Source organism: Rousettus aegyptiacus, unplaced genomic scaffold, assembly GCF_014176215.1.
Source record: "Rousettus aegyptiacus isolate mRouAeg1 unplaced genomic scaffold, mRouAeg1.p scaffold_m13_p_5, whole genome shotgun sequence".
NCBI classification, from domain to species: Eukaryota; Metazoa; Chordata; class Mammalia; order Chiroptera; family Pteropodidae; genus Rousettus; species Rousettus aegyptiacus.
In genome coordinates this window covers 94,538,406-94,561,677 of record NW_023416308.1, presented here as the reverse complement: position 1 = coordinate 94,561,677, position 23,272 = coordinate 94,538,406, and the positions used below count along the sequence as shown (strand labels likewise).

The following is a 23,272-nucleotide window of genomic DNA, read 5'->3' as shown; positions in this document are numbered from 1 at the left end:
CTGTAGCTCATACTTCTGTACAAAAGAACTTACATTATAGGTGGAGGGGACTTGAAGGTCATATCTCCTTATTTTTTTATAGAGAAGAAAGATTCTTCTGAAGTAGAATCCATTTGAGTTATAAAAGAAGGTTCACCAAATCATAGTTATTTGTGGAAAGATTATAATTTGAATTCAAGTAGTCTACTAGTGATGGACTCTTTCAAAAATTTTTTTTCCCTTAAACAAAAATAGAAGACTCATAAGGTGATTTGTGCTCTTGATTTTTTTTTCTTTTTAAACATTGTTTTTAGGAGAGAAAATGTGGGTTTTAGAGCAAGACAAAATGACATAAAACTCTTAAAGCTCACCTCTGCCACTTTCTAGATGAAATTACATCTTTAATATGTTTCCTTTGAGTCCAATTTTCTCATCTATAAAATTCAGTTAGTGTTATCTACTAAACAGAGTAATTGTAAGGATTGAATGAAGTCACTTATTTGGAATATCTGGGTAGTTAATCTTTACTATGCCTGACAAACATGAGATACTGTCTACATAAGGTCTTCAGAGCATCTTCATTTCAGTGCCTTGATCTGAGGACCTTACAGTTACATTAACAGAATTAGAGTCAACTGCAGAGTAGCTTGTGTGAATGTATGTTCTCAATTGCCTGCATGTCACCGACTGTGTATGTTCAATACTCTTGGAAGGCCGTGGAACAAAACTGTGGCTTGACAGAAAATTGTTTAATGAAACTCTCTCACTAGTTCACTAGGTTCAATAGCTTAGCGGCTAAGAAATACATTTGTCAAATTCCCTTAATTTCCAAAAAAAGATAGAGCCGTAAAAGTGAGAAATGAGATATGTGTCCAGTGACTTCCCCAAGAATCCTTCTACATCCTTGAGGTATTCTGAGTGGAGTGGCAGAGGTGGGGTAACAGACAATTATTATTGTCTATTCAAAGTAAATTAGAATAGCAGATCAGCTACATAAGACATGAAATGTAGGTTATAGATGTATTTATTTGGTACATTATAAAAAACACTTTTTGAAAAGATAGAAAATACAAACAAGTCAATGAGTTCCAGATTGAGGTCAAGATACTTCTACCAAATCCAAATTATCTGTGCCTGTGGACACACACGCACACACGCGCACACACACACGCACGCATGCACATGCACATATGCACACCCACACATGCACACACACATTTGTATATATTTTTACTTTTTCATGCAATGTTTATCATTGAGCTCAGAAGAGAGAAATGATTTCTAGAAAGCATAAGATTCATGAGTGGCACAGTCAGGACAAGGACTAAGTTTTGTTCCAGGTCCATGAAAGATGTGGTTCCCAATGGGCTACGGATTCACGATTCTGATCTCTTTTCCCTGCAGGCTGCCCTCAGCATCCATGGCATGTGTGGGGGACCAATGCTAGGCTTGTTCTCTTTGGGAATTATGTGTCCTTTTGTGAACTGGAAGGTAAGAATCCTGTACCCCTCTTTCCTTTCTCAATTCTCATTCCTCCTTGCAAAGGCCATTTGTTTTTGCCAGAAGAAAACAATGGCTTCTTTCCATAGGAGAACTAAACAAAACCCGAGCCCTCCTATCTCTGACTTCAGAAGTAGAAAGTAAGAGGCACTCATGAAATACCAAATGTCACGGGATTCAAGCTGATTCTTTAGGGTTTAAATTGTCTTTTCTAAAGTGAATGAAATTTAAAATTGAGTTTGAATTCAGAAAATTGATATTGAATTCAGAAATTATTTAGTTAAAATATAATTTTTAAAACTTAAAAAAATGTAAATATCTTACTCTATATTTTCCATAAATTATAACTAATTTAAGTTAATGAACTAATTTAAGGAGGGGAGAGTAGACAAACTATATATTCTGAAAGTTGCTCTGCTTTGTTGGCTGACAAGCTAATAATGTCTTGAAGTAAATTTTAGTTGAATGACTCTGTGGTAAGTATAAATCAAAATAAACATTTATTTGAAAGGATAATATAATAATATTTTTAAATATTTAAATATAATTTTTTCAATCTAGCAAAATTGCTATTTTTTATAATTGCCATTCATACACTTACATGCAGAAAGTGTTTAGACTCCATGAAACCTGACTCTATAAATATTTGTAACATGTTATGAGGTGCTCAAAAAAGCTTGAGTTAACACGATATACCTAATTAGGTCTCTGTGCCTACCTGACCCTTATTAGCCAAATAAATCCTGTGTGATTAAGTAAGGAGAGTGGGTAGGTAGGGAACATTAGAAATTTGCAGTGCCTCCCCTAAGGTCTTATTAGGAGATACTTTATATGATTCTGCTTTTCTGATATCGAGATTGATAAGGATAGTTATGTCCTTGGGGAGGTAGTATGATAGAAGGCCATTTCTTAGCCACCAAAACCGAAACCAAAACCAAACAAAACAAAATAAAAAAGCCTAATAACTAGCTACATGACATCTTAACACATTCTCAACACTTGTTATCTATGTTAGTGAATTACAGTACTTCTATTTAGTCAGGAAACCACCTCGTTCTAGAGAGAAGATAATGAATATTGTCAGTTTGGACCACCCCCGGTCCTTGGCCATGTCGATCCTACTAATCACTCTTGACTCTCCTTCCACAGACTGTGGATGTGACCACAGAATCCTTCTCAGCCTGGCTCTCCATGCAGCCACTCTAAATTAGCAAGGGTTGAACTTCCTACTGAAGTCCATTCACCCTTTACTTGTAGGCCAGGGGCTGAGCAAACTATACCCTTCAAACCACATCTAGTCATTTTCTTGTTTTCGGGATAGCCTGCAAGCTAGAAATGATTTGACAATATTAATTGTTGGAAATAATCAAAAGAAGAACACTATTTGACGACACATGAATATTAAATAAAATTCACATTTTGGTGCCCAGAAAATTTTACTGGGACACAACTACTCTTCTTTGTTTACATATTGTCTGTCCCTGTTTTTGTGCTACAGTGGCAGAATCGAGTAGTCATGACAGCCCCCGTGTGGCCCACAAAGCCTAAAATGTTTAATAGGGGGCTGTTTCTATGAAGTTTGTAAACCCTTGGTTTAGACCAAAGTACAGGTATTCAAATCATATACATTGCTTTAGTTTCTCTCCAATAATGATGAAATGAATGTTCTGGTGCTGTTTTTGAAGTCCATTACCTGAGGGTCTCCTAAACTTCTGAAACTTTGCTACTGGGAACTGAGTTTGTAACAGCTTTTTAAGTGATAATAAAAAGAAGTCGAAAGGAGAACAAAAAAATATTTCTGTTAGAAATCTAAGTATAAAATTATTCAGTGTCTTATTTAAGGAAAAATTATTTCTAAATAAAGCTGCATTGTGAGAGTTGGAGGAATGCAATTTGAGTGGGGTGTTTCCAGAATGTGTGGCTAAGATTTTGGGTGGGAAGTCAGAATCTCTGAGGCACAATACTCCTTACTTCATTATTCTTTCAACGGCTTTGTCAAATTTCTCATTAACTTTTTTTCTTTTTTCTTTTAACAAGGGAGCACTAGGGGGCCTTCTGATTGGAATCACTTTGTCATCTTGGGTGGCCATTGGGTCCTTCATTTACCCTGCATCAAACTCCAAGACATGGCCCTTGCCTTTATCGACAGAGCAATGTGTCCCATCAAATGTAACGAAGTCAGTGCCTCCAGTGCTATCTAGCAGGTACGCTGACCCTAAAGATGGCAGTAAGCCCCGGAGAGTGAGTTGCTAGGTTAGAGGAAGGTGCATTCTTCAGTGATGAGTCTGAGAAGACAGATCTTGCTTTCTTTTAAGGATCCCTGTGAGCAGCACCCAGTATTGCCAAGTGCCCTGTAAGGCTCCAGCAGATCACCGTTCCTTTGTGTTCTGGTGTACAAGATAAACAAGGCAAAAGGATTAGTTGGAGGTATGAGTGCAGAACATAAAAAAAATTGTGAAAAGTTTGAAAATAGGTAGGTAGATATGGAGGTCATAGTGTCCTTAAAAGAATAAAGGCTCTAAGTTTGATAGGTTTGTGAGTAACACAGAGAATGTGGACGAATTGAGTAAGAAGCGCTGTTACAAAGTTATGGTTTCTGACTCAAACTATACAGAGGTTAACAAAGGATTTTCCCTTCTACTTCTGGCTGGGATAATTAATTCAGGATAATTAATACAAGAGATAATATGGTGTAGAGACAAGACCATGGATTTTGGTATCGGAAATACCTGGGTTTGGATTTTGGTTTTACCATTTATCCATGCTGTATCTTTGCATAAATTAGTAACTTGTCACTCCTTGAATTCCTTGAATTCTCACAGTTTTTGGCAAAAAGATGAAGGTAATAATTCCCTTACTGGGATTTTAAGAGGATTAAATGAGATATCCAGGGGCACTGTACCTGACTTTAATAAATGTGCATTCTTGCATCTAATTGTGCTCCTGAGTAGGCGGTCCTTTCTATATAATATATGAGCACTCTGTTATCTTGCTTCCATTTGTCTCTGAGTTTCAATTAGTTTAGAGTTATTCCTCTTCACAAATATTATGAACAAACAATATCAAGCTGTTTTTTAGTCATCAGGTTTATGTTGTTTCTTTCTTCCTAACTATGTTTATAGTGTTCTCTTTTCTTGGAATGCTAAATTCTATCCTTGACTACCTTCTTTGCTTGACTAACTTCTAATCATTTATTTTTAAAGTGAGGTGGGATATCATCTTACACATCAGCCTGGGTTTGGTATTCTTTCTAGTACTCACAGAATCCTTTGTTCATATTACACCAAGTTATTACCACTTCATTATATAATTGTTAGTTCCTATATGTAGACTTTCTCACTTACTTATCTTTTAATCTTTAATGTTTGTCACAATTTCTGGCACTAAATCTGAGATTAATAAATGTCCAAATAATAAATAATAGAAAAGAAATGTAAGACACATCCTCATTGCAATTGAAATTCAGTAGCAATATTTGTAATTTGTAGATGGATTGAATAGAGTAGAATACAAAGCACAAGTAGTCTACCTTTGATTCTTCAAAAAATGACAAAAAGTTAAGCTTTGGGGATCTGGAAGATGCCAGGCTCTAAAACGAACACTCAGCAGTTCTCTGAGTCACTGTGAATCTAACTTCAGAACCTGCAGATGTGGTGACATGTGCTGTTGTCCTTCACAGACCTGTGCTCGCTGATACCTGGTATTCACTCTCCTACCTTTACTTCAGTGCAGTGGGCTGCCTAGGATGCATTGCTGCAGGATTAATCATCAGCTTCATAACAGGTTGGGTACATGGATTCCTGTCTTTGGGGCCAGTGATGTCATGAGTTAGTCTTGTGCATTAGTGAACAAGGTGGCTGTTTTACTGGTGTGATTTTGGGCCCACCAAAATATGAATAAATTATTAAGATAGTCTATTTTTCCACTACTATTATATATCCATAGACAATGGGAAGTAAAGATTTTTATTCAACACATAATCTGAATGGTCATAATTCTGGTGACTGTGTACTGGAAACACTATGTGTGAGCTCCAGTGACTTGCTATTCTAGGCATGATATCACCAGCTAGTCACTTAAAGTTAGCCAGTCTGAGGTGTGATAAGGAATAGAACATAAAAGTTGTAACTTCATGTGCTCATGTAGTAAAAACTCCTCAATATCTTTATATAAATGGGCTCAGATGAAAGGTTGTTCATTTACTGTGTTTAGATGTTTGTTTTAGTCCCCTGAAAACAGTGGACACTTCATGATGCAAGTGAGATGCAGGCTTATCAGTCAGGTCAACTCACTTTTAGAAGACAGCCCAAGTTTTAGCCGCCTGGTTCCAAAGCAGGAAATGCGTGCACACTAAACGCTGTGGCTTGCCAGTCTTGTATTTTTAAGATGCACATCGAAATTGACATGTTCTTGTGTTGGTGTAGCAGCACTTATGGTACATTTGGATTGAAAATTATTTGGCATCTTGAGCATGAACAACTGTCCTGGTATCAATCCTTATGTTTTCTTTTTCTATAAATGTCCCAAATCTTAGTGAAAAACTCTTAAGACCAAAAGGAAGCACTACCAGAATCTAATTATGCCACTCCATCAAATCTTTGGGAAAAGTATTCATCTTTGGTGAAACCGTCCATAATACTCAGTGAATCTTTTTAAACTGTCTTAAAATGTTTAATATTTGTAGGCCAGTGTTAGTTTGGAAGACCAGATGCCTGCTGTAGGCCTGTCACCTTGTGTTGTATTTGTTCTTGGTTTTGTTATTTGTCATGCTTGGCTTTACTAGGTGATAATTTCAATTCACCTTCTTCCAGATAATCTAGCACTTCAAAGATATACTGTTCATGTTAGTCATACATATTGATAAACAGAATTAGTCTGTGTGGATCAGCATCTTCTGACAGTTTACATTGTTAATCAATCATTCCCTGTATCAAATACTAAAAGGTGATCTTGGCCTGAGATACACTTTAAAGCATCTGTTATTTTGGTAAAATTCTACTGGGAAGCTAAAAGTTTTTTTTTTTTTTATCCCTTTAATAATGCAAAATAAAATACCATTTTCTAAATCAAGAACAATGTCCTTGATGACTTACCAAGTAGCCAGAACATCATACTGTGAGAATATGGCATATAGAGTTATGCTGTTCTTTCAGTGGGCAGCAGTTTTTACTCATCTGAATCTTGCCAATTTTTATTTCTCATTTATCATACGGCTGTAGGTCTCAAATATAAAAACTTTAGTTATCAATTCATTACATTTATATCTTAGGTCAGAGGTTGTCAAAGTAAGGGAAAATATGGCCCACTACTTGTTTTATAAATAAAGTTTTATAGAAACACAGATATACCCATTCATTTACTATTGTCTCTGGCTGATTTCACTGTACATAGTGTTGAACAGTTTCATCAAAGACCCTTTGACCAGCAAAGCCCAAAGTATTTACAGTCCATATAATACATGATTCCTGACAACTTAGAATATTAGTCATGAAAGATCTCTGACAAGATCAAAGATCTAACACAGAAGTCAACAACTTTCCATGTGAAGGGCTAGACAGTAAATATTTTAGGCTTTGCTGGCTAGAGACTTGTTCCATAGCAAGATTTGGGGAAGAAATGGGGCATTGAACAGGTATCTTTTAATGCCAGGGAAGGAAGGGTAATGAAAGTCTAGAGAAACTAGAAGAAACATGAGGGTATTGCTTGTTCAGAATGCTGGGGTGGAAGGAAGAAGAAAGAATAAAAATAATCTTTCTAATTTTATAAATATTGACTCCTATGGCCTCTAATGTATCTGATTTGGTTGAACACAGAAAACTCTCCTAAAGGAAGAAATTATATAATTCCTGCTATCCCTTCTGTTGGCCTACAAAGGATACTAGCAGAGTTTTCCATAATAATTTTTGTACTATATGTGTTGTCTTTATTCGTTTAACTCTACAGCTATTAGTTTAACTGACCTGACAGCCTGTGGATGTTCGAAAACTAACTCCCACCCCTTGGAGAGGTTACCAATTAAGGTCTACTAACCAGTCAGGCCTGCTTTTACCCTTATACTAAGAAGTGACTTCTCAAGTTGACAGAGCTTAAATCCTTAAAGGAAGTCCTTGAAGCGTGCAAGCACCTAATCCATTTGTTCTTTCATTAATAGGTCACCAAAAAGGCAAGGATGTTCAACCAATGCTAATTAGACCAGTCTGCAATTTATTTTGCTTTTGGTCTAAGAAATACAAAACACTGTGCTGGTGTGGAGTTCAACATGACAGTGAGACAGAACAGGTGAGTTGATGATTGAGCTTCTGAGAAATACACATTGGCTTAAAGGGATTCCATTTTTGCCCATTTAAACCATGTGTAAGGGTGAGAAGGGGGACAGAAGGTAGTGAATATTAGAATCTGAAAGAGTCTGGGTTACAACTTCAGTTATCTTAGCTGATTAATTTTTAAGCATGTAATTATGCTGATAGTGCCTTTGGGTTGAATTGTTACATGGCAGGTGATCAGTTTTCAAAAATCTTCTTTAACTCTTGTGAGGATGAATTCTAGGAATAACATGAAAAAGAATCATAGAAAAGGAATAAAATAGGAGCCCATTTTAGTATAATGGTGAAAAGCATGGGCTTTAGAGTCAGCCCAGGGTTTAATCCCAGTTCTATGTCTTACTTCCCATGGGTAAATTACTTAACCTCGCTGAACTTTAGCTTTTATCCAAAAATTGGGGAGAGATCGTGCAGCACGACCCAGACACAAACACTAGTTCCATGGAGCATCAGTGTAAAATAAGATTTATTAGGGGAACTTCTTAGGTAAAGCAGCAGCAGGATGCATATAACCCCAGCTCTCCTTATCCCACTGGGAACTGTGTTGAGGCGAGGCGGGGCTGGAGACGCTGCCACATCAGCCGGGGACCCAGGAACAGCCTGTGGTCAGATCAAGTTAGATGACGTGACTGGATGCAGCACGGGGTGGGGGGCACTCCAGGGGAACCATGACATGCCGCCCTCAACAAAAGGGAAGGTGGACACGTATTTTGGAGTTGGGTTCCTGCTGAATGATTCTGAGAGGGGTCTCAGGGAAGTGGGAATGAAAATAAAGATATCTGGAACAGCACCGGCAAAAAATCGAAAATCCGTCAGAGTTCTTACTGCATTGACAACTGCATGATATTGGGAGAAGCAACGTTTCTTGCCCTCTTTGCAGCTGGTCTTACCTGTGTCTGCCCTCTCATCCTAAGGGCAGGTGTATATTTTTATTTCTTTTCTACTTAGGGCTTATTATAATTCAGTCTCAGATTTTTTTTCTTTCTTTTTTTTTTTTTTTAGTACTTCAGGCGAAGGCTCCTCACCCTCATCACATCATCTAGTTGTCAATTGCTCTCCTTCCCCCAAAACACCGTAGTAACACGTATATCAAGTAAAATTGAGTTTCATAGTTACTCAGTAAGGAGAACACCACCATGACAGGGGGCAGAGGGAGAAGGCAGTCTATTTTGCTGAGAGAGCAGCTGATTGAGCAGTGTATCCTTTGGATAAATGGATTGTGAGGGAGTTTTAGAAGGAAAAAATCAAGTTATTTACTGGTTTACAGACTTACATTCCTGGGAAAGACCTCCTGGAATAAATGATAAAACCTGTTGATGCAGGCAGTGTCTGTTCTCAAGGCTGAGTTGAGAGTGGGAGCGAACACTTAGCTGTCATGATCGGGCTTCTTTGCCAAAGAATATCACTGAGCAGCCTCCAGGGGCATCTATATACAGGTTCCCTTGTTATGACCAAGAGGCTTGCTGTTTACAGGAAAGAAGCGGGCCTCCACCGAGACACAGGCTGTCTCTTCTCAGGAGGTAATACTATCGTGTCACAGGTTTTCTGTATTAAATGAGAGATGTAGACATTTCCTCACACGACATGAGATGTATTATAAATGCTTACAAAATTGTTCTATTTTTATTATCATTAAAATAGTACCTACATAGATTGAGGCATTAAAGTCATCAATTAGGATGTGACTTGGTTCAAAGTTATTTGTGCTACGTTCATATTTATATGCTCTTTTTTATAAGAGGGAGGCCAAGGAAGAGCCTCTTAGTTCAATTTAAAATATATCAAGGCTATCTCACTTATATGTGTCTTTACATTTTCCTCAGGAAAACCTTGAGAATGGCGGTACCTGGAAACAAGGGGCTGAATCTGTCTTACAGAATGGTCTCAGGGAAGAAAGCCTGGTCCATATTCCAGGCTATGATCCCAAGGAAAAAAGCTACAACAACCTGGCCTTCGAGAAGGTTACACATTTCTAAGGCAATACGTGCATATACACACACGCGCGCACATGTGCACACACATATATATGTAGTCCACATACTTCTTGCCTCTTGGTTAGTAAACTTGTGTAGTTGCCACTGCTAGAAGACAAGGATATCTAATGTCTATTTATACTTATTTATAACTACAAATAAAATTACTGTTCCTCAGGATATTCTCAAGATATTCTTTGGAAGACCTATTCAGGTGAGAAAAACAGCCAAGCCTTAAGTGTCTTGGTGACTTCCTTCATGAATAAAATAGGACTGTATTTCATCACAGTACAAGGAATCAATCTCTGCTTTGTGTCTTTAAACCATCAAAGAACTTGGAGTTTACAGGCAGAATGAGGAAGGGGACATGCATATTAAATACTTCTCTGTTACTGCTGATAAAACAAGGGAATGACATCCATACCAAAACCCATACCTCCCATATATGTAGACACATTTCATATTCCCCCCACCCTGCAGCTGCAGTTGGAACACTTACTGCTGTGCTATTAACATGCACATCTTTAAGTCCTTTTCCAGTCATTCCTGCTAATACAGCAGTCCTGACCAAGCCTTAAAAATAATTTTGCTCAGCACAGGAGGAGAGACTGGTATGTCTGGTTAGTGGGAACAATTATAATTAAATACTCTTTTCCATTTGTGCTCTCAGTGTAGTGTTTTTTTTTTTTCCTTTTTTATCACCTTACAGTAAAAAAAAAAAAATGGACTGAAAAAAAATGGACTCTGTACTCAACAGAAAGTTTGAATTCTTTCTCCAGGCCTGGGTAAAGAGCAATGTCTTATAGGAGTCTGCTGGGATAGAATTGTGTAAAAGAACCTTGCAGATAGCTTACCAGCCCACAGGAGGTTTCACAAATCGGAGGGACTTATTTGGTACAAAATACCTCGTTCCCAGGATTTATACTCTGTACTTTCAGCTCATACATGGGAGCTCAATGTGTTCCATCAGGCCAAGGTGACAGAAGTAAAGACCTTAGTAGTTAAACTCTAGTAAATAATTTTTCAAATTCTGGAGTAAGAGGGGAATGCAAATCAAAAGGTGAGTTAACAAATGAGAGACAGTGAAAGCTTTGCAGAAGTAAAATAATGAAATCTTTAAAAGGTTAAAAAAAAAGAACCAGTGCCACAGGGTTTAGATCAGAGGGAAAATAGTAGGAAACAAAACTATGTCAAAGTGTCAGGTATCTTAGGGAAGGTGTCAGATATTTATTTTGTGGTCAGGTAAGATCAAGAGGCCTAGAAACACTATGTCAGCTAAATAAGAAGAAATGGTCCAAATAGGCGAGGATAAGGACTCCTGGAGGTTGGGTTGTCTAAATGTTACCCAGGAAGAGGGAAAGTTATGAGATAGGGGGAAAATTATGTAACCAGTATTTATTACTAGGGAAAGAAGATAGAAAGAGTGGAAAAAAAAATCAAAAGAGGAATTAATAAACAGCAACTGGAGTTTATAAGCCACAACCCAATGTTGTCATCTCTCCCTCTACTCTCAAATAGGACAGGAGATTAGAGGGAGAGAAAGAATCAGGCTGTGGAAAGCAGTGGGTCAGTACTTTCCCAGAAAATTTTTCAGGATATTTTTTCTTTTTTAGTCATGAATTCTCTTACCTGGAATATTATCAAGGATAAAATTACTTACAAATGAAAGATACTATTATTATATTATTACATAAACTTTCCCACATTCTTCATAATTGAACAAGCATGCACAAATGTAAGGCTTCATGTAGAGAGATGGGAATCCACGGGACAACCATTTCCACAGTGTATAGAAACCACATTTGTTGCATAGTGATGCAAAAAGGAGCTATGGAGTGCAGAGTCAATAGATTTGACTAGTTAGTCTTAGTGCACATCCTCTACCTTCACCCCTCCTGGTCAGCTCAGACCAGGGATATTCTCAATAAATGGGGCTATGAATGCTGATTTCCTAAGAAGGCCTAAAACGTGCCAGACTTGATGTCAGCCTCTGTCTTTTAAATGCAATCACAAATATTGGTAAACATGGAATGACACGACCTCAATGCTTCTTTTATTCATTCTGAATGACTGCACTTTGATGACTGACATTCTCTTTGTCACCATTTGGAGAAAGAGGTATGGCTTATTGACTTAAGTGAGAGACTGGAGTCAAACAGCTTAGGTTTAGACTTAAGTTCTGACATAGATTATTTTGGTAGGCTTGGGCAAGGTTTTTTAAGCTTTAGTTTATTCACAATTTAATAGCAGCAAAAACCTTCCCTATTTAATAGTGTTGTTGTAAGGATTTACAGAGGTAAGGCATATAGTGTAGTGAATGGCCTGCATGGGTCATTCAGTACTTGTTAGTCTGCAGTATATTTGAAGAAAATGGTATCTATTATGGTATTCATTTTAAGTTAAATTGGTTCACTGTTTCTCTTTAGGATCTTAAAGATAATGGCTTGATACACATATTGCTGAAGTAGTATGAGAATTACAAAGAACATATGGTAAAAATGAGAAGTCATACCATAAATTTTTAAATTGTAGCCTTTTTAATGCTAGTTTAAATAAAATATGGTTTTTCCTAAGAGTCCTAAATTCTTGAAAAAAATAAAAAAACTATTGTAATAGACAAGTTTATTACTTTAAAAATGCACTTTTCATATCTATGATTTGTTAAGTATTACATTTGTAAATGTAAACCTTGATAAGTACATAGTACCTTATCCCAGTTTATGACTCAGTGCATAGTTAAAAGCAACTGTGATTCTCTAAACAACAATAGGAGGGTGGAGGGTTCTTTCATTTTATTCAAATAATATTTCTTAAATATAAATTTCATTATTTCACAATTGCATGAGGTTAGACCATTTCATTCTAAAAAGAAAAAGAAACCACAGAACAGGGGGCTTGCAAACAGTATTTAAAAGAGAATATTAACTGAAATAGTTTTATGGTATTACAATCTTAAACAGTGTTATAAAGATCAGATTGATAAATAGAAAAAATAAAGGAGTCTCTTTAATTGTTCTCTTAGAAATCAATTATTTTAAAAATTATGGAAATTTTAGCTTATATATATATTTGTATACTTAGAAAACTCATGTGCTCAATCCCAATATTACAAGGTAGCTATATTTGCTGTAGAGTTAACATCTTTTTTCCAGTATTAATAACCTTGATGTATAGTCTATTTCCAAAAATTAAATTTGTAATGAATATCAAGGATATATATTAAAACAATAAATTTTTAAGTTAATCAAGTGTAACTCATAATTGATATTAAATCACCTAATGAGTTATTTTTATTTGTAATTCTTGGAAAGAGTTATGCTATTATTTCCTCATCCATTCCAATTTCCTGACCAAATCAACCTAGATTTACAAACACCAGTGTAAATAACAAATACTCATAGGCCCATTTTCTAATACTGCACTTTGTGCATTTGAAATATCAGCTGTCTTCAGAAGAGAGAGTTAAGCTTATAAATATCTAGCTACTTAATCATGACATTGTCCTTATGGGGTGTCTGTAAATCAGTTGCTCCCTCATCAGACTTTCAAGACAGTGTGAGTTCACAATGATATTTCTGTATATTAATAGAAAATTTAAGATATTTTTATATTTCCAAAATTTTATTTGGCTTTTTTATAGAGCCCTGGAATACTAGAATGAAAATATATAATTAAGATATATAATTATTTTAATTACTTCTTTTAAAAATAAGTTCAGATTGAAATGCTTTCAAATGATCAATGTGAATATTCTCTACAGGGTTTGGAGTAGGGTGTGAAATAGTTATCTACCCTAAAATATTTTATATAAACTTAATAGATTAAGGTTGGTCTACCGAGTGACCAAGTAAATATATGTCACATATATCAAAGTTAAGTTTGACTTACTATATAAAATGACTTCTTTTTCAGTGTTTTGGGTGATACCTGTAATATTTAGGCCACCAAAGGCTTAGGACAAGTGTGCTTGAACACATGCATATGCACAGAAGTTGATATCAAGAGGATTTTATGACTTAATTTGTTATTATAAACCAAGAAAAGCAATATGTAAAGGTGATATCCTTTGTGGATCTTGACCTTTTTGCCCTTATGAATTTCCAAAAACAACATTTTATGTTTTTAATGTTAAACCAAATGTATATGCAGATGTTCAGAGCATCCAGGTAGTTCTGAATTACAAAATCTACTTTGACACATTAAAAAAGCTAAGAATAATTTCATGTGGTGTATTAATTTGATATTCTAATGTAATTGCCATGTAAGAAAATACATGACCAACTCCTAAATCTCTTATATGTAACAGTATAATATAGTCAGGCAGAATGTGTAGAGAAATGGTACTGACTGATTTGGAATCAACCTTAAAAAGGTTATGTATCTTTATTGTTTATTTTCAAGAAAGCTGACCTGAAGACACCAGCTTTAAAACCGATTCAGTCTATTTTGACAGAGCAAAGTTTCCTTAACTTGGTTTTCAAATTTCTCATGAGTTTGGAAATAATGTTTAATGATTAACAATAACATATATCTATATCTAAATATTTTCAGTATAAATCTCTCTATATTTATCAATATATATCTACATGAAAAGAAAGATATTTATAATCATCAGGATAACTATATGGTTGCAACCTAATTTCTCTTACTGAGAACAAAACACAATTGGAGAAATCCATTCTGTTTCTTCCAGCCTTCCCCATATATCTTCTTTAATTACAAGCCCCTAATAGCTCTTTTCCACTTGAGAAGTCCAAAATAGAGGCCAATGGCCACATATCCAAGGAAGGAAAAATTACTTGTATTTTTAAATGTATTTTTGACTTCACCATTGAGAAGTGACGCATTTATTCTTTAGCTGGAGTTTTCACTGAAATCTAAACATACTAGATTTAGCTTTGTAAATACTAAAATAGACAAGGAAAGAAAAGAAAAAGGGAAAAACCCTTCATTTCTTCTGAATGTTAGATGAACTAACTTGTGGTTGTTTTTCAGTAGAAAGAAAACAGGGTATATGCACAGCAGGTCCTGAAGTAGGATTTGCAAGTTGAAGGCTTTCGCTTAGGTAGGAAATTCCCTATGTTCCCTCCACCATGCCCAAAACATTGCTTCTCCAATTATTTTTGCCATCAGACTATTTTGACCATTTAATCTTTTTTTTTTTCAGTTAGAAAAAAAATCATCAAAAAAACTACCTTGAGTTCAAAGTCAGTAAAAAAGTCTGCTCATACTACTTGTCAGAAAAGATATTAAATTTGGCCTGCAGTGTTCACCCGGAAGTGAGTGGCATGGACACTGACCAAATAATTATAAATGTTTTGAATACCACATGGGGCCAGCCAGCCATGTGACAATTATATTTTGTGGGGAACATCTAAATCTCATTTCGTTTTTCAACAAAAATTTAGGAAACTTTTGCCTTATTCACAGAGTGAGAACTGTAATGGAAATAAATATTCTGAAAAAGTTAATAGATACACACCTGAAAATATCAATCCCTTCCTTCTTAGGGAAAAGTGTAAAGCAGCATCTACATAGCTATTTAGTGTGCTCTAGACTCCTAGTTTGGGTCAAGTGTACATGGAACAAAATTTCTATAGGGTGAATTGTGCTGGGGGACTCACTGGTATGGTCATGAAGCAGTACGACTGGGTGTCTAGGCTTCTGCTTCCTGAGAAGAAACTTCGATGGTACAAGAAATTGGATCTGGTCCCTAATAGGTCTCTTCTCTACCAACCTGTCTGCTTTCATTTTACTTTCCTGAAAAAAGAAGCCTTAATGTGGATGTGGCCAGGACACAATGGCCGTAATACTTGTGTTCTCTAGTAAGAAAACTATCTAATGTGGTCATAGGGGTGATATTTTGGATGAAACCAGATGGCAAGTTCAATTGAAGGTGACTTGTCACCAAGTTATATATTTATGAATATATAAATCCTAGCTAGCAGGAACCTAGGATGGTCAATGATTCAAGCTAAAGCTCAATCAATCTTCCCTTTGGACAACATATTGTTGGCACATTTAATTTTTAACAGAAATTAGGATAGGGTCACCTTTTCATCAGAAGCTGGCCTTTTCATGCCATTCCAAAAAGTTCTTTTCTGAGCTACTGAGAATACTGTGATTTGGGAGGAAATAGAGTGGTGACTGTAGTAGGACTGAATTTGGCATATCTCACAGATGGTAAGGGCTTACAAGTTTTTACACACAAGGTATGTGAGCATGCTTGCATGTGCTCACACACACACACACACACACACACACACACCTGGGCCTGTGTCTACCTGCCCCCAATTGATTGATCAATTCAGTCACTTCAATTAATTAACTCAACAGGTGACCTGAATTTTCACTTTTGACCATCAAGTGTAAAAAACATTTGTCAATTTGGTAGCTTCTTGTTGACAGTTGGCTACAGTGCCCCTATATGTCTTCCTTCCTCGGCATGAGCTATATCTATACTAAGATTCCTATCCTAAGGAGATTTTGATGATGACTAGTAGAGGCAGCCCAAGCATGAAAAAAGAAAATGGTTCTGTGTAACAGAAGAATTATTACCCTCTTAAGAACAAAGTAAGCTTCCTCTCCCATCTGTTTCTGGCACAAAACATTATTAGGACCAAACTGATACTCCATCTGCACTTCGATCGCAAATGCCTTGATGATGACAATGAGTTTATCAGAAGACAAATAAATAGGCAAAACTTTTTTTAAGAGTAGGGTAAGGTCTTGCAAGAATAGTGAACTATTACTTTGTAGAGCAATCCCCTCTCCCCACACACACTCAAAACATCCCAACTTAATATTTAAAAATCAAAGAGCATTAAATTTAACATACACATTATAGGAAAAAATATCACATGATAATTTATTGAGTGAAAAAGGTGTCTTTTCATTCCATTCTACAATAGATTGTGCCAAGAGTCATTTTGGAAGAAAGTGCAGTGTTTGGAAATTGTACCTCATGCAGTCACTCAGCACATTTTATCTAAAAGTGCATGCACAGATTCAAACAATTACAAACTATTTCCGTTACAATTTCAAGCAATTTTCCACACACATACTGTGAAAGCACTTCAGCTTTGAACAACTTGTCAAGGTTGACTACATGCACGTATAATTTTTTGAAAAGACGACAATTTAGAGTATGAAAATATATAAGCAGCATTCATGTAATACAGAATTCCTGAGAACAGTGTGTGCTATATAAATCTTTGAGAAATAATTTGTATTCATATGAAAACCATGATATAAAACATTTCTCTCAACTAAAGCAGAGTGATCTAAAACTAACATACTCTGAAGGGCTGTCACTGTTTTCCTGTTAACAATGATGAAAGAATAGTCAAATTCTACTGCATTGTTTCACAGAAGGAAAAGTTCAGATTTTTTTTCATTATTTTTCCAATTTTCCAACAGTTTCAAATAATATCAGAGAAGGTATCTTCTAAATCAATGTATTATAATTTTTTAATTAAAACTGCCTTTCTCTTTTTATATTTTTCTCTCTAGGCTATCAATATGATTTTTAAACCTTCATGGTGTTTATATAAAAATAACTCAGAAAGAGAATTCTCAAAGGTACAGCTATCATGATTCTTTGCACTATCATTAAGACAAACGTCTTTGTCTCATGTCTCTAATGTGAAAAAGACACAAATGTCAGGTTCATTTATGTCTTCAACAGGCATAGAGAGTATTTATTCTCAGGCATGTGTATACATTTGACTAATGAAAAAGAAAAGTAGATGCTACAAAAAATGAAGGCGTTTAAAACTCCTTTGTTGACTTAGTGGAATTAAATGCCATAACTAACCAGGTGGCAGAAAGAGAACCTTTCTGGAATCTGACTGGAAGAGTCCCATGTGGCAGGGCATGTGAGGATGTTTAGAGTCTGCTGTCCTCTTTGCTGAGAATCAGAAGACAAGCAGAGAAGTGAATGTTTTTGTTAAAAACAAACCAACAACTATAATTTATCAGTTTTCCCCTAGAAAGAAAGAGAGAAAAGTAAAAAACAAAAACAAAAACTCTTCAGTGTTAGAATTATAAAAATAGTTTTCCCAGTAAGAGAAATTATGATTTTCTTGCTAGAGAAACTCTAGCATTATACAAAGTGCTTTAGTTCCACTGTGTTCGATCTCGTCGTTATAGGTTTTGGAAAAAAATTGTGCTTTGTTCAATAGAACAAAAATTAAATGGACAAATAGTAATAATAATAACCACAAATATGTATGAATGTGTATGTGTTATTTCTCACTCCATTCCCAGGAGAGAAAAACTGAGATTAGTTTTGATTGTTTTACAATGAAAAGTGTCTTTATTCCTACCTTACATTTCCTTAATTCAACTCTTCCCTTTCTTCCCATCCTGCCCCCAGTGCTTATGCCTTCACCAGACTTTCTGTAGTTGAATGTCCCATCCTTCCCACCTCTTCCATCTGTGAACAGTCACACTCACAGATACTGAGTTGACACCGAAATAGCAACTCCACAATAAAGCAAAGTGATGTCTTTCACAATTGATTTGCTTTTGTTTCTAGAGTTTTCAAATATAAATCAAATCTATCAAAGAGATAATAACAGAAAACTCTCTTCAGTGATGAAAAGAAAGTACAACTAAAAAATATGTGTGTTTTTGTACAAAAAACATAAATTTATATTCATGCATTGCTTTCATTAGCAAGAGTGCACATTGTTGGAAAAGCATGAGTTGCAAAGCATCTGGCTTCTGTTTTCCTGAATAAAAACAAGTCACATTGGCTTACTGTGTAACTGGTCTTGGAGCTGCATAAACTATAACTTGCATTACATATAGTCAAGGTGTAGAGGTCTAAGGAAAACCAATATATTTACAGCATTTCAAATTATTCTGTGAGTGTCGATGGAATAAAACAGTAAGGAAAAAATTTAACATACTATAAAACTGCCTTCCACAGTAACATATGAATTAGTAGTGTTCTAAATAATATGAGAACTAACACCTATATTTAATTTTATAAGTATGTGGTTCTATTGGCATTTCATAAAAAAAAAAATCTAGTGCAACTGGTTCTGCCTGTGATACAACAGATTTGAATGTAGCCAATGCAATGGAATGTTATTTCAATGAATGGTATTCTTTCTGGAATCTCAGGTTTTTGGTTGACTAAAGGTGATGTGCAACTCTTCAACTGCATAGTTAATGTAGAGCAGCATACATTCACTGTGGCACAGATCCATAATCTCAGCAAGAAACAAGGGAAACTCCTAATAAACCTGTAAGCTGAAGGGACAAGGATTTCTGGCAGCAAAGGCAATAATTGATTTAAGTCATTTCTCATAAGTCTCTCGACTTGACTCAAGGTTCCAAAGTCAGATTACTATGTGATTACATGCCTGGATTGTGAACATTTACATGGAAATCTGTCTCTAGAAACCTTACCATCACCCTTCCTATTACACTAAAGTAGATGGAAGGTGAAGGTCTCCAAACACACAACTCCCTGAGGCTGGTTCTGAGAATTAGATCCTGGTTTCCTGCAATGGCAACATAACCATTTTTTAAGATCATGAGTCATCTTTTATTTTCTCCCCCCGACCCCCAGAAGCCTGGATATTCCAAATCCCAGAGATGGCTGTGATACATTTCCAAGTAGAATATTATACATATGGTATACCAGGCATACTTTCCTCCTAGATTTCACCTAGACTTTGAAGTTGCTGTTATTCCCACTAATAGCATTGCCTCTACTGGGCAACAGGTACCAACTAAGGCCATTCATGGTGAACAGGATGACCGCTTTTTCTCCGCTGTTGTTGCAAATGCTCTAGTTCAGCCTCATACATCATTTCTTGGACTAAATACTTCTCCCGTCGTATTCGGTCATATAGGTTCTTTGGTACATCTGGAATCAGGTATGCGATGAATGACTTGATCCCAAAAACAAGGTGCTGCAAATTTAAGAAAGAAAAGTAGACTTTTCAAAAATTCTGAAACGCTAATTGTAAAGCAACAATCATAAACAATGTCGCACTTGCCTTTACAATCATCAGAACTCAGTATGTATCATCTAGAATATTAATATTTTCAAAAATTATATTGGACTACTACTATTGCCTTAAATCACATAAGTATTAGGAGGAAACAAAGAATTATTTCCTCTTTGGCTGCCACATGATGAAATCACCTTATAAATACTGAATGAATCGTTGAAATCATCTTAAATACTGAATGAATCAAATTCACATCTATAAAATCCTTATGTATTATGCGAAAACTATTATGACATGCATTGTTATGCATAGATGAGAAAGACTATATCCATTGAAACCCCATGTCTGATAGATGGTAATACACAATCTACAAACCACATAGAATATAGTGAGATTAGACTCAACCTCCAGTACATACATTTTTCAGAACATCTACTCTGCTAAGTTCTATATTATTATAACTGCTTTAAAAATGTTATGTCTATTACATAATTCTTCTATGATAAAAATGTTTTAAAAAGTAGACTGACAAAAGTATTATATATATAAAAAAGTAGGAGCAAAAATCAGAAGATAATATGCCTTTGGTTAAAAGTACAGATGCTGAATGAGAATGCCTATGTCTGAACCCTACTCTGTCACTCATTAGCTGTGTAACCTTATGCAAATCACCTACATTCTCTGTCTCACCTTTAAAATAGTGATAATAATAGTATTCTTCAAGGTTAGTATGAGGATAAAATGAACAAATTATGTGAAGGATTTAAAGGAATACTTGACACAGTATAAGCACTACTTAAATATTACCTCCTATTATTATTATAAATGTACCCCTTTTCTTCTCCCATGAAGAAGGACTGATTTTTCAGTGTCTCAGAAAATTTAAAAAAATCTGATACATGATAGAGTTAGGCAGATCTATGGAAAAGAACCCATTTACCTTAAAGGAATTTGTGACAATAGTCTCTACAGGGAAAGGAAGAATTCAAGGCACTTTTTAAACTGAGCTTGCTATATGTATCCTAGGGAACTGCATTGCACAATGAATCATAGTAAAATAGGTCATATTTCCCCATAGAAAATATTTTCTCTCTCTGTAATTTTGGCCATAGGAAACAGATACATTCAAAGTTCTTCCATAGACCTTTGGGGACTTTAGAGAATAGATATTTCGTAAATTCCAGTGCCGAGTTCTTCACTGTATCAAGCTGGTTTGATGCTAAGCAAGGCAATAATTCTTAGCTTCTCCAAAATTTCTTCATGGGACTACAATCAAATATTATTGCATGGCCCTGATAATCAAAATCTATGTACTTTTTATAAAAGCGTTCCCAGGCAACTCTAATTACAGAGTTGATTGTTCAGAAAATAAGTTTCTCCATCGTGATAAATAGATATGGATTCTTTTAACAGATGACGAAAACCATTCTTTCTTTTTAAAATTTGGTTACTGTGAGGCTCAATACTAATTGTCAGTTCAAATGCGAGTAGCTTTTATCCTAGTTTTCTGGTAAAAGGACCCACTAACCTACCTTATGCTAATCAGCTTTTGTTCTTTCTTGCACTTGTTATAGCAATTTCATTATATCTGGGACACACTCAAGTCCCTTTCTGGAAGTCAGTGAGGAACTGACTTCAAAGAGGCAACTACTATATCAATCAGTTGGAAAAGCGCTTACCTACAGTAATTTTGTCAGTTTTTGACTAACCTCAAACACGATAATGAAGGCCAATCGAGCAGCAAGGATATGCCAGTACTGTAAGGTGAACTCATAGGGTTTGGAACTCCAAGGAGGACCTCTGTAGTCTCGGTATCTAAAATACACACACACATAGACAAAATTGAAAAAACAGACCAAAGTGTGGAGATTACAAGTGTTCTTGATTTGCTAAAATCCAAAATGACAGTTTAAATGTACTCATTAACATGCAGAGGGGAGAGATGGAACAGCAAAAGCAAGAAGAAAAGACATCTATAATTCATAAGTCAGTACCTGCAATAACCAGACTTTCCCATGCCAAGCTCGCTCAGGTCAAAGAAGGACAGGCTATTGTTGACATATCCCTTTAAACAACTGGGAGAAAAGAAATGTATCATGTGATTCAGAGATTCATAAAATTCTAGTCCAATTTCTTCATTCTGAATGACAGGATTTAATAAGTGCCATTATTCCTTTAATTCTAAATTCCTAGCATCTCAGCCTCTCTGATTCTATTTCCTAGCTCCCGTTACATCTGTAATTGTACCTTTATGAGGCAGACTCTTGTCTGCTACTTTCAGTTTCTATCTTACCCTTTCATTTGGCTTACATTTATTATTTACTATGCACTAGGCATTGTGGTAATTACGTCCTATGGATTAAAACACTACAAATATATGTTTTATAAATACGCATATAATACTATTTGGTTAATTATAATTAAGCAGGCAATCAATAAACATGTTTATTTGTGATTTATTTATTAACTTATTCAATATATATTTATTGAGAATCTCAATTTGTTAGAAAAATTCTTGATGCCTGGTATTCAACTGTGAACAAAACAGGCAAAAATCCCTATCCTGGTGGCCAGGGTTGATTTTTACAATAACCTTAGGACATATATATTTTAATTTTTATCATATAGATTAAAGAACTAAGGTTTAGAGAGACTAATTAACTTTATTCTAGGTCCTATAATTCTCAAAATTTGTGGTCTCGGGTACTTTTTACATTTTTAAACATTATTGGGGATATCAGAGAGCTTTTTTCATAGGGTTATATCTACTGCTATTTAACATTAGAAATTAAAAGAGAAATTTAGAAAATATTTATGTAATAATTCATTTAAAATAACTATCAGATCTGTTATAAATTAATTTAAAAACATATTTTAAAGAAAAATATCTGTATTTTCCAAAAGAAAATTGTAGCAAGAAGAATGACATTGTTTTACATGTTTGCAAATCCCTTTGATGTCTATTTTAATAGAAGACAGGTAGATTCGCATATTTACTTCTGCATTAAATGTTGCCATACAGTGTTTTGGTTGAAGAGCAAGTAGAGAATCTGGCCTCAGAAAGCTGAGTAGTTGGAAAAAAGAGGACTATTTTAATAGCATTTCTGATAACTGTCAATATTTTTCTTTGATATTACACATAAAGTCCAAACATGGTCATTTCTTAAAGTTTAGGTGTGATGTGGAATCTAAGTGTTATCAATGAAGTTTTCATATGAATTTTATGTTAAAATCCATGTCTATCTTAAACTTTTAATTCATCTTTTATTTAATTCATCTTTAACATCAAATATGGGTCATTTGGAAAATATTTGTTTCCCAAATTAATTATTCAGATCTTCCAAATGTTAATATATATTTTACTATAGACTATTAAAAGCCACATATGTTAATACAACCATTGATTTTCATCAGAAAAAAAAATCTATAAGTTTTGGGAAACTTTCGATCTCAAAGTGGTAGAGAAATGTTATTAAAAATTCTAATTTTCACTTTAAAGCTTGAAATACACTAATGGCAAAAATACTGT

At 35.2% G+C, this 23,272-nt stretch overlaps 2 protein-coding genes across 8 annotated transcripts in view; one reads left to right on the top strand and one right to left on the bottom strand.

Annotated features, from left to right (window-relative positions):
- The window catches only part of SLC5A12 (solute carrier family 5 member 12), a 42,617-nt gene extending 29,781 nt beyond the window's left edge, over positions 1-12,836 (top strand). Inside the window, exons 11-15 of the mRNA XM_016147428.2 lie at positions 1,384-1,470; positions 3,517-3,683; positions 5,159-5,262; positions 7,631-7,758; positions 9,623-12,836. Of these exons, the coding sequence (XP_016002914.2) occupies positions 1,384-1,470; positions 3,517-3,683; positions 5,159-5,262; positions 7,631-7,758; positions 9,623-9,775 (639 nt within the window). The 3' untranslated portion in view covers positions 9,776-12,836. The remainder of the gene's footprint in view (positions 1-1,383; positions 1,471-3,516; positions 3,684-5,158; positions 5,263-7,630; positions 7,759-9,622) is intronic.
- Positions 12,837-16,626: 3,790 nt separating this feature from the next.
- The window catches only part of ANO3 (anoctamin 3), a 347,116-nt gene continuing 340,470 nt past the window's right edge, over positions 16,627-23,272 (bottom strand). For all 7 annotated transcript variants that reach the window (XM_036220667.1, XM_016147425.2, XM_016147424.2 and 4 more), the window contains 3 exons: positions 21,738-21,818; positions 21,453-21,558; positions 16,627-19,701 (listed from right to left, as the gene is read on the bottom strand). In XM_036220667.1, the coding sequence (XP_036076560.1) occupies positions 19,519-19,701; positions 21,453-21,558; positions 21,738-21,818 (370 nt within the window). In that variant the 3' untranslated portion in view covers positions 16,627-19,518. The remainder of the gene's footprint in view (positions 19,702-21,452; positions 21,559-21,737; positions 21,819-23,272) is intronic.